At 35.3% G+C, this 16,100-nt stretch overlaps 1 protein-coding gene across 6 annotated transcripts in view; it reads right to left on the reverse strand.

The window, feature by feature from the left end:
- Positions 1–16,100, reverse strand: part of ECD (ecdysoneless cell cycle regulator) — a 33,437-nt gene that overhangs the window by 3,704 nt on the left and 13,633 nt on the right. For 3 of the 6 annotated variants that reach the window (XM_039872096.1, XM_039872095.1, XM_039872097.1), the window contains exons 10-14: positions 5,508–5,614; positions 5,194–5,371; positions 4,166–4,233; positions 2,358–2,569; positions 605–911 (exon numbers count right to left, since the gene is read on the reverse strand). In XM_039872096.1, coding sequence (XP_039728030.1) covers positions 681–911; positions 2,358–2,569; positions 4,166–4,233; positions 5,194–5,371; positions 5,508–5,614 — 796 coding nt within the window. In that variant the 3' untranslated portion in view covers positions 605–680. Of the gene's footprint in view, positions 1–604; positions 912–1,295; positions 1,918–2,357; positions 2,570–4,165; positions 4,234–5,193; positions 5,372–5,507; positions 5,615–16,100 lie in introns of those variants that run through there. The other 3 variants (XR_005654790.1, XM_039872099.1, XM_039872100.1) reach the window with 3 other exon arrangements.

Raw genomic sequence — 16,100 nt, forward strand, 5'->3', positions numbered from 1 at the left:
CTAATAGGAGGAGCTACAACATTGAACTTTGTTTCCCAGCAGTGAGTGGGAAGAAGGCTTTGCTTTTTAGAACTGCAAGGCTATCTGAAAGTTGAGGCAAAAGAGGACAGGATTGGGGTAATGAAAATGGCAGATAAATAAAAGAAACATTGGTACATGGCTTACCTGGCTACAGAATATTTATGTGGCAATGAATTATGAAGGTGCTAAAAATAAAAAGAAGCCACTGGGTCCATGAAGTAGAATAGTAAAAACAGGTAAAGTGTGAAAACAAATATATTTGTCACTAGAGTAAGCCTGGCTCAAGGTCATTCCTGGTAACTGGAATAAAAAAACAACTCATTCATTCCTTATTTTTGACTACCTTCTTTTTCTCTACCCAACATTTAATCCTCAATTAAAAAAAAAAAAAAAAAAAACCTTAATGCTCCAAACATAGAGTGTGTAAATCTCATTTTGGGAGCTTGATCCTCTCTTGCTGACTTCAAATCCTTGTATGTACCCCTTGGAGATCACAAAGATTTTTGCAGAAAGGGCAGCATTTGCATGTCATAGAGAAAGCAATCTGTGAAACTTGTAACGAAGAAACATTTTTACTAATGAGTACTCTAAATCAGAAATGAGCACAATCAGACTCAATATTTATTTAAGAACGAGAAAAGGGAGGCCAGGTTTGCTGATTAATCTTTAGCTGGCTTACTTGCGGGTCTGTGATCGGTGTTGTCAGGCAGCTGCACTCCCATGCTTTGTAAAAGATTGGAAGCAGGTCCTGCCAGTCCAGCTTGGGAACTATATGATTCCAATATATTTGAAACCAGGTTCAGGTCTACATCTACTGGTGTCATGACAGATCCTCCTGCACCAGAATCTTCCTCATCTGAATTGCTATTGGTAGTCTGGGATAGAGGTTCCTTATTCATGTAGGGAAAAAGAAAATCGTGGGATAATATGCCATTAGGTTGGATAGTAGTTACAATAAAAAACTAAGCAACAAGGTAAAACTGAGTTCCAAATTAAAAAGGAAATTTATCCTTGACAGAAAGTAAAAATGGAGTCTAATAAACTCTTTAACACACATAAAAATTCCAAAGATTATAATATACTTCTTTCTAGGCAACATTTCTACAAATTGAATGGATTTCTTCCCTATTGTGAAATAATAGCCCAAGGGAGATAATGAGGGTTAAGGAGGTAAACTTATAAAGAAATAAACTTTATACAGAAATAAACTTTAAAGAAATAAACATAAAAATGAACTTAAAAAAATAATCTAAATTATTCTCTAAATGAAAGAAGCTAAATTTCCTCCTCTTCTCCCCTATTGAAAAGACTTAAAGTAAAAACCTGAAGCTTTTGGGGGTTGAGTCACAAAGACTCTGAATTGTTACTTGAGCCTCTGATTTCATAGGTTTGGGAAAGGATCTGAAAGATTACAGCTTGATCTATAGAGCTTTATATTTTTGCTCCTAAAAGTGTGGTCCGTGGATCAGAAGCATGTCAGTCACTTAGGGGCTCGTTAGAAATATAAAATCTCAGGCCACACCCCAGATATACTTAACCAGTATATATATTTTTACAAGATCTTTAGGTGGTTCATACATTAAAATTTAAGAAACACTGCTTTAGAAACATCTACTATATGGTTTTGATTAGGTTTTGGTAATACTGGAAGTGACTACAGTTTTAAATGTGGTTTAGACAATCAAAGCAAGGAAATAACATTAATTAAGGGCCCATTATGGGTTTTACTGTTGTCTCTCTTGGTTCTCATGTTACTTCTATGACATGAGGATTACTGGTTAATGGATACATTCACAGTGGATGGCTGAGATGAGATTTCAAACCCTAATCCATGAAACTTCAGAGTCCATTCTCCTTCCATAATTTGTCTAGCATTAGACAGTGCTGGTATAAAAACTAGGATTGAAAACATGAGTGAAAGATGAATTCTAAATTTGGCTCTAAATTAGAGAAACATAGAAAACAAACACTATTAAAACCTGAAAATTATTTAGATATTTAAGATCCTTTTTCTTTAAAAAAAATCGATATAAGCTGTTAGTAGTAGTATTCAACTACATACTAATTTCAATACATCACGTGACTTTTTATTTTAAATTCTAGTAGATGACATAGAATACATAATATAACTAAGCTTATGTTTAAGAAAAGTTAATAATCCTTCATTTTACCAGAGTTAGGAAAAATTAACATTCTTATTTATTTCAAATCAAAAAATCAAATTCATCACAAAAAAATTATCACAAATCAAAAAAAAAAAAAACTAAGATAAAATATGGTGTTAGCCATCCCTCATAATAGACTCAGAAAGGGAAAGAGATTAAATACACACATACCATTTGCTTTTGGGTGGTGAAACTTTTGCCAATGCTGGTATGTGCCAGTTCCTGGTCCATCTGGGCCATGTAAGACTTGAGATCATCAAGAGTTCCTTCTACAGATGCTTCCCCAGGCTCCTGTGTTTCAAGATCCAAGTTATCGTCACTATCTAAAGAATCAAAGTCTTCCTCATCCAAGTCATCAGAGTCTGATTCATGAGGCCTTGGCCCTACACCCCAACACACAAAAGGCAACTTAATAAATTTTTTTGAGTGATTAAATCTCTAGAAAGAATTAGAATATTATCAGCAGCAAAAGACAAATATCTAATAGCAAACTACTTCACAAAAATCACTTCTAGAAAACAGTACTGCTGGCAGATATTTGTAGAAAAGTACACAGGCCAAACTGAAAGATTCGGCTTTTTTAAAAAAAATGTGAATTCAATTAATTAGAACATTTTACTTAAAAAGTTAAAAAACTACATAATACATGAATATATTTCGATGCAAACATTCAAGTCATACAGAATTATTGTCTCGCATTTCACTCTCTTCCCAGAGTTACACATCTTTTAACAGTTTGGTGGATACCTAGACCTTTATCTATGCAGTTCTGCATATATATAAACATATAGTTTAGATATATATTTTTTACATAGATAAAAATGTTGAACTATAGTTGCTTTTCTGCTTATTTTATGTCTTGGAAGTCCTTCTCTGTCAAAACATGTAAATGAACCTCATTCTTTATTAAGGCATTATTTATTAAGTATTTCATAATATGGATGTACAGTTGACCCTTGAATAATGCAGAGGCTGGGATGTGACCCCCTGCAGTCAAAAATCTGCTTATAACTTGACTCCCCGAAAACATTACTAATAGCCTACTGTTGATTAGAAGCCTTACTGATAACATAGTTGATTAATACATATTTTGTATATGTATTATATGTATTCTTATAATAAAGTAAGCTAGAGAAAAGAACAATTATTAAAAAAATCATAGGGAAGAGAAAATATATTGATAGTATTTACTGAAAAAAATCCATATATGAGTGGACCCATACAGTTCAAACCTATGTTGTTACAGGGTCAATTGTGCTAAGATTTATTTAACCATTTCTCTCTTGGTAGACATTTAAGATATTCCAGTTTTTCATTACTACAATGCTTCAATCCCCATCTTAGCATATATATCTTTTTCAGAGAGTAAATTCCTGGAAGTAAAATTGCTAAGTCAAATGTTATAAACATTGTAGAGTACCAAACTGTCCTGCGAAAAGATGACTTACACGTCTACCCCTACAGTTTGAACACTAATAATTTCTCCAACCCTTGAGAAAACTGATTATCAGTCTTTTAAACTTTTGCCAATATGATGGGCAAAAGAAGTTTACTTTTATTGTGATTTACTTACTAGAAAGTCAACTATTTTCAAATATTTATTGACTATATTTGTTCCTCGAGATACTGCCTGTTTATATCCTTTGTTGATTTTTTTTATTGGGCTATTTGTTTTTTTTATTATTACTGTATAAGTACAGTAAGTCTAAAACAGTAATAACACGGGAGCCAAGGTAAACCCTATTTGAACACACACCATTCACTCATTCGACAAATATTTAATGAGCAGCTACTATGTCAGGCACTGAGCTAACCATTGTCTTGCAAAATCATTCAATACAGCAATAATTCAAGGTTGAAAATAATTCAAGCTTGAAAGCTAATTTTTGTCTTCTGAGAGATCCAATGTGTCAATGCTCTAGCCACAGCCATACTCCTTACTGCTTCAAAATGAAAACAAATATCACACTGTAACTTACCTAAAATCTTATCAAAATAATTAAGAAAAGAATCTGCATCAAAAGTGATTGGAGCCTCAGAAGGTTCTCTGCAAGAGTAAAGGAAAAAGACAATTCATCCCAAACACGAGACTCTTCGAACTTTTTCTGAAGTGGTGCCATTGTTAGGAACACTACCAGAAATATCTCAAAAGAAGTGCAGCATCGAAAACTGCAGTTTAAATTTTAAAAATCCTTATACTTACTGGTCTTGCAGGGCAACAGAAATGGGAAACACTGATAAAATAAAAGTAAAAATTGTACTTTGCTTATGCTTATTTAACTTTTGCTGATTTAGAGATCTACCCACTCTCCACCTCCCACAGATGTAGCTAACATTAGCAAAAAAAAAGTTATTTATCTAAGTTAATTTAAATAAAGTCTATCTCTTTAAGAATTAAATCTTTAAAAATTAAGAACAAAACTTCCCTTATCCCCGCTTTCTTAAAGAGAAAATATGAACATAAATTTTAATCTTAGGAGCTCAAGAGCATCAATACTAATAAAGGCAAATTTGCTGTGCAAATAACAATTCCATCAACCTTTTTTCCCATTACTTGCCAAATGTAATTTCCCATTTCTTGTTATTATTTCTTCCTCTGACGAACCCTTTTTTATCCCACTCTTTTGAGTTTGACGCTTCCAATCTGCTTGTGGATGGGAGATCAGAAGTCTGAGTTTGCTGAGAGCTAGGTGTTAAGAGCCCATAAGGCTCTGAGTAAAAGTCTGAAGAGTACAGTGTAGAGTTGCCCTGCATAGCTCTAGGGTGGTGGCTTTTAGATCTGCTGAGTGGTCTCTGTAGCTTACTTAAGGATAGCAAAAGATAAGGTCACTAGAAATCTGATACTAGATAAATTATCATGGTACTAGGCACCAAAAGAGGGAAACAAAGTAGTACAAATAAAACAGTACAAATCATTTACTAAAAAAAAGTATGGAACTGACAACGATGGATGACTTCAACATCTGGGTTACAACTATTTAGTTATTTACACTTTATCACAAATTACCGAGGCAGCTCTGCTCCTTTGTGGGTTGAGACTTTGGATATGAAAGCTTTCATGCTCTTTGAGACTTGAGTTAAGTCATAATTTTCCTCTTTAGAAATGGGTTCTGGTTCTTTTTTGCCAGCAGCTTCCTGCAGTAACTGGTCCAGCTGCTCTGGTGAGAGATCTAACCACCGGTCATCTGAAAAAGGAGAAACCATGATACTGCAATACTATACTCACATGACAGGTACCCTTGGGGATGGCCCCTGTGAGACTTAATGAAATGTTTTAATTTTTTCTAACTCTTTTCTGCTCTATCCTGGTCCATCACTTACCATCTTCTGGGGGAAGATTAGCGGCTTCTTTCTTAAGCTCTTCAATATCAAATGGTACTGTTTGTAATAAGGTTAAGATTTCTTCACCTGAGCTCATCGCAAGAGAGCTATAAAAAAATAAAAGACATAAGTATTTTTTATAAGAGTGTTCATAACAATAATCACAAAAACATAGTATTTTAAAGTTGAAAGAAATTATCTAATTTCTTTTTAACATTTGTTTTAGGATACAGAAACTTTTTCCTCAAATAAAATTTTACCAGGAACACTGAAATATAAAAGAGCTCAAAGAAAAACTGCTTTGCACAGCAAAGAAAACCATCAACGAAATAAAAAAGCAATGTACTGAATGGGAGAAAATATTTGCAAACCATATGTCTGGTCAGGAGTTAATATCCAAAATGTATAAAGAACTCATACCACTCAAAAGCAAAAAAACAAACAATCCAATTAAAAAATAGGCAGAGGAACTGAACAGACATTCTTCCAAAGAAGAGATACAAATAGCCAACAGGTATATGAAAAGGTGCTCGACATCACTAATCATCAGGGAAATGCAAATCAAAACTACAATGAGATATCACATTACACCTGTTAGAATGACTACTATCAAAGAGAGAGAACAAGTGTTGGTGAGGTTGTAGAGAAAAGGGAACACCTGTGCATTGCTGGCAGAACTATAAACTGGTGCAGCCACTGTGAAAAACAGTATAGAGGTTCCTCAAAAATTAAAAATGGAGCTACCATATGACCCAGCAATCTCATTTCTGGGTATATATCCAAAGAAAACTGAAATAGGATATCGAAGAGATATCTGCACTCCCATGTTTACTGCAGCACTATTCACAATTGCTAAGATATGGAAACAACATAAGTGTCCGTAAATAGATGAATGAATAAAGATGTGGTATAGATAGACGATGGAATATTATTCGGCCACGAAAAAGAATGAAATCCTGCCATTTGCAACAATATGATGGATCTTGAGGGCGTTATGCTAAGTGAAATAAGCCGGACAGAGAAAGAAAACTACTGCCTGGTATTATATATATATATATATATGGAATCTTAAAAGTCAAACTCATATAAACTGAAATTGGAAAAGTGGTTGCCAGGGAGTAAGGGGTGAGGGAGAGATTGGTAATGGGGTAAAAACTTCCAGCTATAAGATAAATACAGTCTGAGGATCTAATGTAAAACATGGTGACTATAGCTGATAACACTGTATTATATAATTGAAATCTGCTAAGATAGTAGAACTTACATGTTCTCAACAACAAAAAGATAAACATGTGAGGTGATAGATGTGTTAATTAACTAAATAATAGGAATCTTTTCACAATGTATACATTCAAATCACCACAATGTACACTTTAAATACCTTACAATTTTATTTGCTAATTATATCTCAATAAGGCTAAAAAAAAAACAAAAAAAAAACCCACTGGCTTTTCTTGAAATGGAGACTATTGGCTCAGAGACCTACCCATTCTGTCTTCTCCTTTAGCTCTGTAGTAGGCTCCATGGAACAGCATTATGAGGCTGCTGATCTAGTTCAACAACTCTTTCAATTTGTATATATTATATTTGAGGGAAAAAAAACCCAGAGGAAAGTATAAACAAAAATTAATCTAAACCATATTACATGCTGGGCTAGCACTTTAATATATTTTCTTATTTAGTTCTCTAATCATTATTATGAGGAGGGGTGTGTGTGTGTGTGTGTGTGTGTGTGTGTGTGTGTGTGTGTGTGTGTGTAAGTATGTATGTATAAAATCCTGTTTTAAAGATGAGAAACCCAGAGCCCAAAAAATTCTTTAACTTTTGCAAGGTCATTTGGTTGGACTGTGTAAAGGTTTGAAATCAAGTCTTCTGATACTACGTTGTGTTCCTTCTATTATAAACTGATGAGGAAATATGCACAATGATCATTTATATGATAAGCGAGTTATTTTGATGGTGATGTGACTTGTTATATAAATTAATGGAATCCTATCTAAACTAGAAAGAAGCAAATAAAGTTATATAATGCATTTGCATTCATTTAATAAACATTTGCATACCTTGCTAAATCAAGTGGGTGATAAAAAAATTGATCTCTACTCATATTATATAAATATTAGTAGGAGGAAGAAGAGAAATATACAAATAATCATAATAAATTACAAAATATATATAAAGTCATACAAGAATACCAAAATGCTACAGAGAATCATAGGAAAGGGTAATTACATTCATGTGGTTGGAGTAGAGTAGTTAAAAAAAAGAAAGAGAGACAATGGAAGTAGTTATGTAAGGCCTTAAAGAATAAGAAGGAGATTTCCGACAGGTAAGACAGGGTAGAGAAATGTTAGGCAAGGGGAAAAATGAGCATTTGTATAGAGGCAGGGAAGCAAGGACCATGTGCAGAGAGCAAATAGCGTTCATTGTGGCTTAAGCATGGAAGATGAGGCTGAACAGATGGACTGGGATGAGACCACAGTGGGCTTAAAATGGCTAGAAAGTTTGGGCTCGATGAAATAAGTAGTGGGTAATCACTGATGACTTCTTTTCTATTTTTAATTTTTGTTTAAATCTCTGTATTGAGATTTAAACAATACAGACAAGTCCAAAAGATAATAGAACACCATATCCCTACCAACCAGAATTATAAAATTGTTACATTTACTTCTAGTCTAAATATATAACGTTTATACATTAATATAAACAATTAGAATTGTCTAAATATATAACATTTATACATTAATATAAACAATTAGAATTGGGAAAGATTTGGCAGAGATGTTAGAGGCTTTGTTCATCCCTCTTGAGACCAATTCAAAGTTGTGACAGAAACACAGAGCAAATAGAGAACAAAGTTGCCTGGGATCTAGATGAACAGAAGCACTACAACTAGGGAGAGAAATAAGAAATCACCCTGCAACAGTAGAAGGTAGGAGGGGCGAACATCTGAGGCTGCCCGGTCGCCAGAGGCTGAGTAGGACAGAGGCCATAGCAGCGGCAGCTGGCAGCTGGCAGCTGCAGATGCCTCTTAAAGGGGCCGTGACTGTGAGCGGACTTTCACAGTAACGGATCTGCTCACTCTGAGCACCAGCATCGGTTCAGCTGTGCAGCGGGCACCAGGGACTTACAGGGGAACACTGAGTTATCAGAGTGAGGGCTGAGGGGAGATTCACTCTGTACAGAAGTAGAAGTGCTAGTGGTATCCACTGTTCCTCTGTTTAGCCCTCTCCATTCCCAGCATGTGGACTCAGGCCCGCCATACCTGAGTCATCATAAATGGATAACAGAGGTCCCTCTGCCCAGAGGATTCCCTGAAACTCCGCCTTCCCCAACTCGTGGCCCCACCCAAGCCACATCCAGTTGTGTCCTCCGTGCTCCTTGCTGAGCTAACTCCAAGACCCACCCTCGTGGCAGCTGTCTGCAGTTTCTGGCGTGGCTTCTTGAGGCAACTATAAGCATAACATCTGTGGATTGCTTACTGAATCTTAACAGGTGGTCCCGGAGGGGCACAGGTGGGTACTAAATTTGGCTGGCAAGTGACCCCTCTCAGGACTGTGCCACTAGACACCTACCACACAAAGCTGCACTAATAAGACTGGGAGACTTAGAGCTTTCCTTAGTACATAGAAACAGACACAGAAAGGCAGCCAAAATGGGAAGACAAAAAGGCAGAAACCACATGAGAGAACAGAACAGAGATCCAGGAATAATGGAGTCAAGCAATCTAACATACAGAGTTCAAAACATTGGTTATAAATATGAAAATAGGATCCCCGCACACACTGCTGGTAGGACTGCAAATTGGTACAGCAAATTGGAAAAGAGTATGGAGATTCCTCAAAAAACTAATTGCTCACTAAAGAAAAAAGAGAAAGGACACAAATAAACAAAATCAGGGATGAAAGGGGAAATTATGACTGACTAGAAATACAAAGGATCATACAAGAATAATATGAAAAAGTATATAATAACAAATTTAATAACTTAGAAGAAATGAACCAGATACAGCATCCATTTATGATCGAAGCACTTAACTAAATTGGTATAGAAGGAAAGTACCTCAACATAATAAAGGCCATCTATGACAAACTCTCGGCCAACATTATACTTAATGGTGAAAAACTAAAAACCTTCTCTCTAAGATCAGGAACAAGGCAAGGCTGTCTAATATCACCACTGTTATTCAATATAACATTTGAGGTCCTAGCAAGTGCAATCAGGCAAGAGAAAGATATAAAAGGCATCCAAATAGGAAATGAAGAAGTCAAACTGTCACTATTTGCAGATGACATGATTCTCTATATAGAAAACCCTAAAGACTCCACGAGAACACTACTAGAAACAATAAGCAAATACAGTAAAGTTTTTGGATACAAATTCAACGTTCAAAAATCCATAGCGCTCCTATACTCTAATAACGAAGTGTCAGAAAAAGTAGTGGAAAAAATAATTCCTTCTGCAATTGCAACAAAAGAATAAAATACCTAGGAATAAATTTAACAAAACATGAGAAGAACCTATATAATGAAAACTACAAGACCCTATTAAAATAAATCGAAGAAGATACAAAGAAATGGAAAGATATTCCATGTTCATGGATTGGAAGAATCCACATAGTTAAAATGACCATATTACCTAAAGCATTATACAGATTTAATGCACTCCTCATAAAAATCTCATCGGCATTTTTTTAAAGAAATAGAACAAAAAACCATCAGATTTGTATGGAAGCACAAAACACCCTGAATTGCCAAAGTCATCCTGAGAAAAAAGAGTGAGGCTGGAGGCTTCACTCTGCCAGACTTCAAATTATACTACAAAGTGATACTAATCAAAATGGCATGGTATTGGCAGAAAAACAGACACGTGGACCAGTGGAACAGAATCAAGAGTCCAGAAGTTAACCCATATTTATATGGGCAAATAATTTTTGACAAAAAAAGCCAAAAACATACAGTGGAGAAAGGAAAGCCTCTTCAATAAATGGTGCTGAGAAAACTGGAAGGCCACCTGCAAAAGAATGAAACTAGACTGTTGTCTATCACCACATACCAAAATTAACTCAAAATGGATTAAGGACCTGAATATAAGACCTGAAACAATAAAATGCACACAAGAAAACATAGGAACTAAACTCAAGGACCTTGGACTTAAAGAGGATTTTATGAATTTGATCTCAAAGCAAGGGAAGTAAAAGCTAAAATAATTAAATGGGACTACATCAAACTAAAAGCTTCTGCTCAGTAAAAGAAATCGTCACCAAGGTAAAGAGACAACCATCCGAATGGGAAAATATATTTTCAAGCAACGCCTCTGATAAGGACCTAATATCCAAAATAAACAAAGAACTCATACGACTCAATAACAACAAAAAAACAAACAACCCAATCAAAAATGGGCAGAGGACCTGAACAGATACTTTTTCCTAGAGGATATACAAATGGCCAACAAATATATGAAAAGATGCTCAACATCACTAGCTATTAGAGAAATGCAAATCAAAACCACAATGAGATACCATCTCACACCTGTTAAATAGCTATGATCAACAGGACAAGTAATAACAAATGCTGGAGAGGATGCGGAGAAAAAGGAACCCTCATACGCTGCTGGTGGGACTGCAAATTGGTACAACCACTATGAAAAACAGTATGGAGGTTCCTCAAAAAACTAAGAATTGATCTACCATATGATCCGGCACTCTTTCTACTGGGTATTTACCCCAAAGGCTTGAAAACTCTTATCTGAAAAGATGTCTGCACACCGATGTTCACAGCAGCATTATTCACAACAGTCGGGACATGGAAGCCACCTAAGTGTCCTATGATAAATGATTGGCTAAAGAAGCTGTGGTACATATATACAATGGAACATTACTCAGCCATAAGAAGAGATGAAATACTGCCATTTGCGACAACATGGTTGAACCTCGAGATAATCATGCTAAGCGAAATAAGGCAGACAGAAAAAGTTGAAAATCACATTATATCACTTATATGTGGGATATAAACCTAAGAGCAACAAATGAACAGAACAAACAGAGACCCAGGGACATGGACAATGGACTAGAGATTACCAAAGGGGGTGGAGGAGGATAGAAGAGGTAGATGGGTTAAAGGGAGTCAAATATAAGGGTGTAAGGGGAGGGTGAAGTGGGTAAAGGGGATCAAATATATGGTAGCTGAAGGAAACTAGACTTTGGGTGGTAATCACACATAGAATATATAAATGTCTAATTATAATACACACCTGAAAATTATATAATTGTATTAACCAATGTTACCCCAATAAACATAATAAAAAAATTTTTTTTAAACTAAGAATTGATCTACCAGATGATCCAGCAATCTCTCTACTGGGTATTTACCCCAAAGACCTGAAAACTCATATCCGAAAAGATATTTGCACACTGATGTTCATAGCAGCATTATTCACAGTGGCCAGGACATGAAAGCATCCGAAATGTTCTATGATAGACGATTGTGTAAAGAAGCTGTGGTACATATATACAATAGAATATTACTCAGCCATAAAAAGAGATGAAATACTGCCATTTGCAACAACATGGATGGACCTTGAAATAATCATACTAAGCAAAATAAGGCAGACAGAAAAAGTTGAAAATCACATGATATCACTTATATGTGGGCTATAAACCTAAAAGCAACAAATAAACAGGACAAACGAAGACTCATGGACATGGACATGGACAATGGACTAGTGGTTACCAGAGGGCAGCGGGGAGAGGGGGAAGGTGGAAGGGGGAAAAACATTTAAATCATTTCTTCAATTAAAAAATAATTAGCTAATAAAAATTAAAAAAATAAAGATGCACAATGAACTTAGGAGAAATGTAGATGAATTCAGTGAGAACTTTAACAGAGAGAAAAAAGCCATGAAAACAGAAATGGAAATTATAAAAGCAAACCATGCAGAAATGAAGAACACATTATCTGAGACTAAGAGTATATTAGAGGGAATAAACAGTGGATAAAGAAGAGGATCAAACCACCAATATAGAGGATGAAGAAGCCAAGAACACTCAATCAGAACGGCAAGAAAAAAGAAGCCAAGACTATAATAATAATTTAAGGAGCTTATGGGACACAATTAAATGTAAAAATATCCATGTCATAGGGGTACCTGAAGGAAAACATGATGTCGAAGAGCTATTTGAAGAAATAATGATGGAAAACTTCCCTAACCTGGTGAAGGAAATAGACATACAACCCCAGGAAGCTCAGAATCCCAAAGATGAACTCAAAGAAGCCCACACCAAGACACATTATAATTAAAATGTCAAAAGTTAAATACAAAGAGAGAATCTTAAAAGCAGCAAGAGAAAAGCGGTTAGTTACCTACAAGGGAGCACCCATAAGACTGGCAGCTGATTTCTCAAAAGAAACTATGCAGGACAGAAAGGCTTGGCACAAAATATTCAATGTGATGAAAACCCAGGATCTACAGAATTCTTGATCCAGCAAAGCTATCATTTAGAGTTGAAGGACAGATAAAGAGCTTCCCAGACAAAAACAAGCTAAAGGAATTCATCAACATCAAGCCAGTATTACAGGAAATGTTGGAGTGACTTCTTTAAGAAGAAAAAATACCTATCAAAAACAAGAATAAAGAATGTTAATAACTATGTATTTATCAAGAAGTACCTCAAATGAAAAAGAGTGAAGTGCTCTAACCGAAAGATAGAGTGGCTGAATAGATAAGAAAACAAGACCCCTACATATGCTGCCTAAAAAAGACTCAATTCAGATTGAAAGACATAGACTAAAAGGATGGGAATGGGAAAATATTGCCTTGATGGACCTACAGGGTATTGTGCTGAATGAAATAAGTAAGATAAAAAAAGACAAATACCACATGATTTCGCATACATATTGATTTTAAAGAACAAAAGAAACAACAACAAAAATGGAAATAAAAATGGAAATAAAAAAATAGAGACTATTTTGAGGGCTACTAGATGGGAGGGGGGTTGGAGGATGGCAAAAAAGGGAAAAGGGATTAAGAAGCACAAATGAATAGTTACAAAACAGACATGGAGATATAAAATGTAGCATAAGGAAATTAGTCTACCTGTAAGGTAGAAGAGGGGTAGTAGATTGAGTGGGGTGATTACTTTGTGAGTTATATATATCTCTAATCAGTACGCTGTACAACCAAAACAAATATTTCATTGTATGCCAACAATAACTGAAAAAAACTCATTGAATTGTACAATGTAAATACAAGCAACTGTCTATTTCATTTCAATAAAGCCAGAAAAATATATATAAAAAATTAAAACCAGTAACATGTGCATGTACTTTTAAAATGTATTATAGATAAAGTTAATGTTTCTCATGATGACCAGCACTACCAGCCCTGCTGCTCAGAGGTGAATGCTGGGCACGAGTGTGCACATACACATGTGTGTGTGTTTCTATGTTGTATTGCTGTTTGTTCTCTTTACTTAGAATGTTATTCCCACAAACACCTGTATGCCTCATTCTCTCACTTTATCCAGATCTCTTCTCATTGGAAAGGCCACACTGACCAACCTAGTGAAAATAGCAACCTCTACCTCTCTCTCTCCTACAGACTGCTTTTTCTTCAAAGCACTTACCACTACCTAACATCATATAATGGTTTATTGTCTTTTTCCTATACTATTACATAAGCACTGTAAGGACAGGGAGATATTGGGTTAACTTGGATGCCAGTATCTGGAATAGGGCCTGGCACATAGGAGATATTCAATAAATATCTGTTGAATGAATGAATATATATGTTTCTCAACTGGGAACAATTTTTGTCCCCCAAGGGCATTTGGCAATGTCTGGTGACACTTTTGGTTGTCACAACTGGGGATGGGGGGAGTACTACTGGTTATTTACAGGACAGAGGCCAGGGATGTTGCTAAACATCCTCAATGCACAGTCACCCACAACAAAGAATTATCTGGTCCAAAATGTCAATAGCACCGAGGTTGGTAAATCCTGAATTAAATTTATATATATTTAGCTAACCTCTAGTTAACTAATGGATAGCAGTCTGTCATATACATACATTGTAATTCACATACGTACTACTGATGGATACCTAGATTGTGTGTAATTTTTCACTATCATAATCTCAAATAATTTTTAGGAGAAACGAGTGATTTGATTAAATATTTATTTCAAGCAAATTCTCCTGGCTATAACAGTTGAATTGGGAGAGAAAAGTCACTAGAGGTCGAGAAACAAGTAAGTATTGCTATAGTTCAAGAAATAAGATCTACGGCCATGCCACCCTGAACAAGCCCAATCTCGTCTGATCTTGGAAGCTAAGCAGGGTCAGGCCTTATTAGTATTTGGATTCCTAAGAGATCACCTAGGAAGACCAGATGCTGTAGGTGTAAAAAATAAAAAATAAGGGATTGTAAGCTGACAAGATCCTTCCAATCTGTGAGGTCAACCAAGGGTCACCTCACCTAAAAAAAAAAAAAGAAAAAGAAAAGAAATTAAATAAGTAATTAGAGTAGCTGGGTAGTAAGAAAAAAGAATGCAAGACACAAAAAATAATTAACAGGATCTAGGAACTAGAGCCAAGGAGAGCCAGGAGGTCTGGGTGATAAGGAGGATAGTGGTACTATTAAAAGAGATTGGAAAATAGTCTGTGATATTAACTCGGCTATTCAAAAAAATTGGGAATTTAAGGATAGGTCTGGAGGGAGATGTGAGTTTGGTTTTAAACTGTTTAAAAATTATCCTAGTTTGGGGAATGAAAGTCTCTCCTGCAACACTAATTAAAATGTTGGACATTTAAGCTATTCGCGATTTTTTGCCAGTAGTAAAAATGTTGAGTAAATTATGGTACATCCATTTGCTGAAATGTTATGCAGCTATTTAAAATTATGTTTATAAAGACTTTTTAATGTCATGGGAAAATATAAGTTTGTAATGAATAAAAATTATGTACATGACACAAAATTTCTATACAGTATAAAATTTTAAAAAATATTAACTGGGTATGGTGGAAAAAAAATCCTGGAAGGCAGCAGATCAAAATGATAATAGCAGTTGACTCTATGGCATAAATTTTTTCCTTACATCTTTTTGTATTTGCTATAATAAATGAATGTTAATTTTATAATGACAAACTTTATTATTTAAAAAGAACTACCCAACCACTAATCTATTATGTTTTCTGAGAGGAGCCCTAATTCTCCAAATGTGAATAGAATTTCTTAACTTCTCTTCAAGACCGTAAGGTAACAGCTCTCAGCAGAGGAGTGGCCTCCTAGAGGCAGAGAGGAATCATCCGGGGGAGAGTCCCCTAACTATGAAGGCTACCTCCTTTACTCTCCTACTCTATTTCCTAAGTTTTCTTAAATGATACCCTAAGAAGGCATTCTCTTTTCCACCAATTATTGCCCTAAAACTGATACGAATGGGGCAAAGGTGCCCCTACACATTTACAGAAGAGGAAGGACTGCTGTAAAGTCATTACCATCTCACAGAAAATTGAGATTAGAGTTCTCTCAGTATCAACTTTGCTTCATGCTATCTTCAAAGAATATTCTATTACACAAATATTTTGTGTTTGAAATGC

This window comes from Pteropus medius, unplaced genomic scaffold (assembly GCF_902729225.1).
Source record: "Pteropus medius unplaced genomic scaffold, Ma_sr-lr_union100, whole genome shotgun sequence".
Taxonomy (NCBI): domain Eukaryota; kingdom Metazoa; phylum Chordata; class Mammalia; order Chiroptera; family Pteropodidae; genus Pteropus; species Pteropus medius.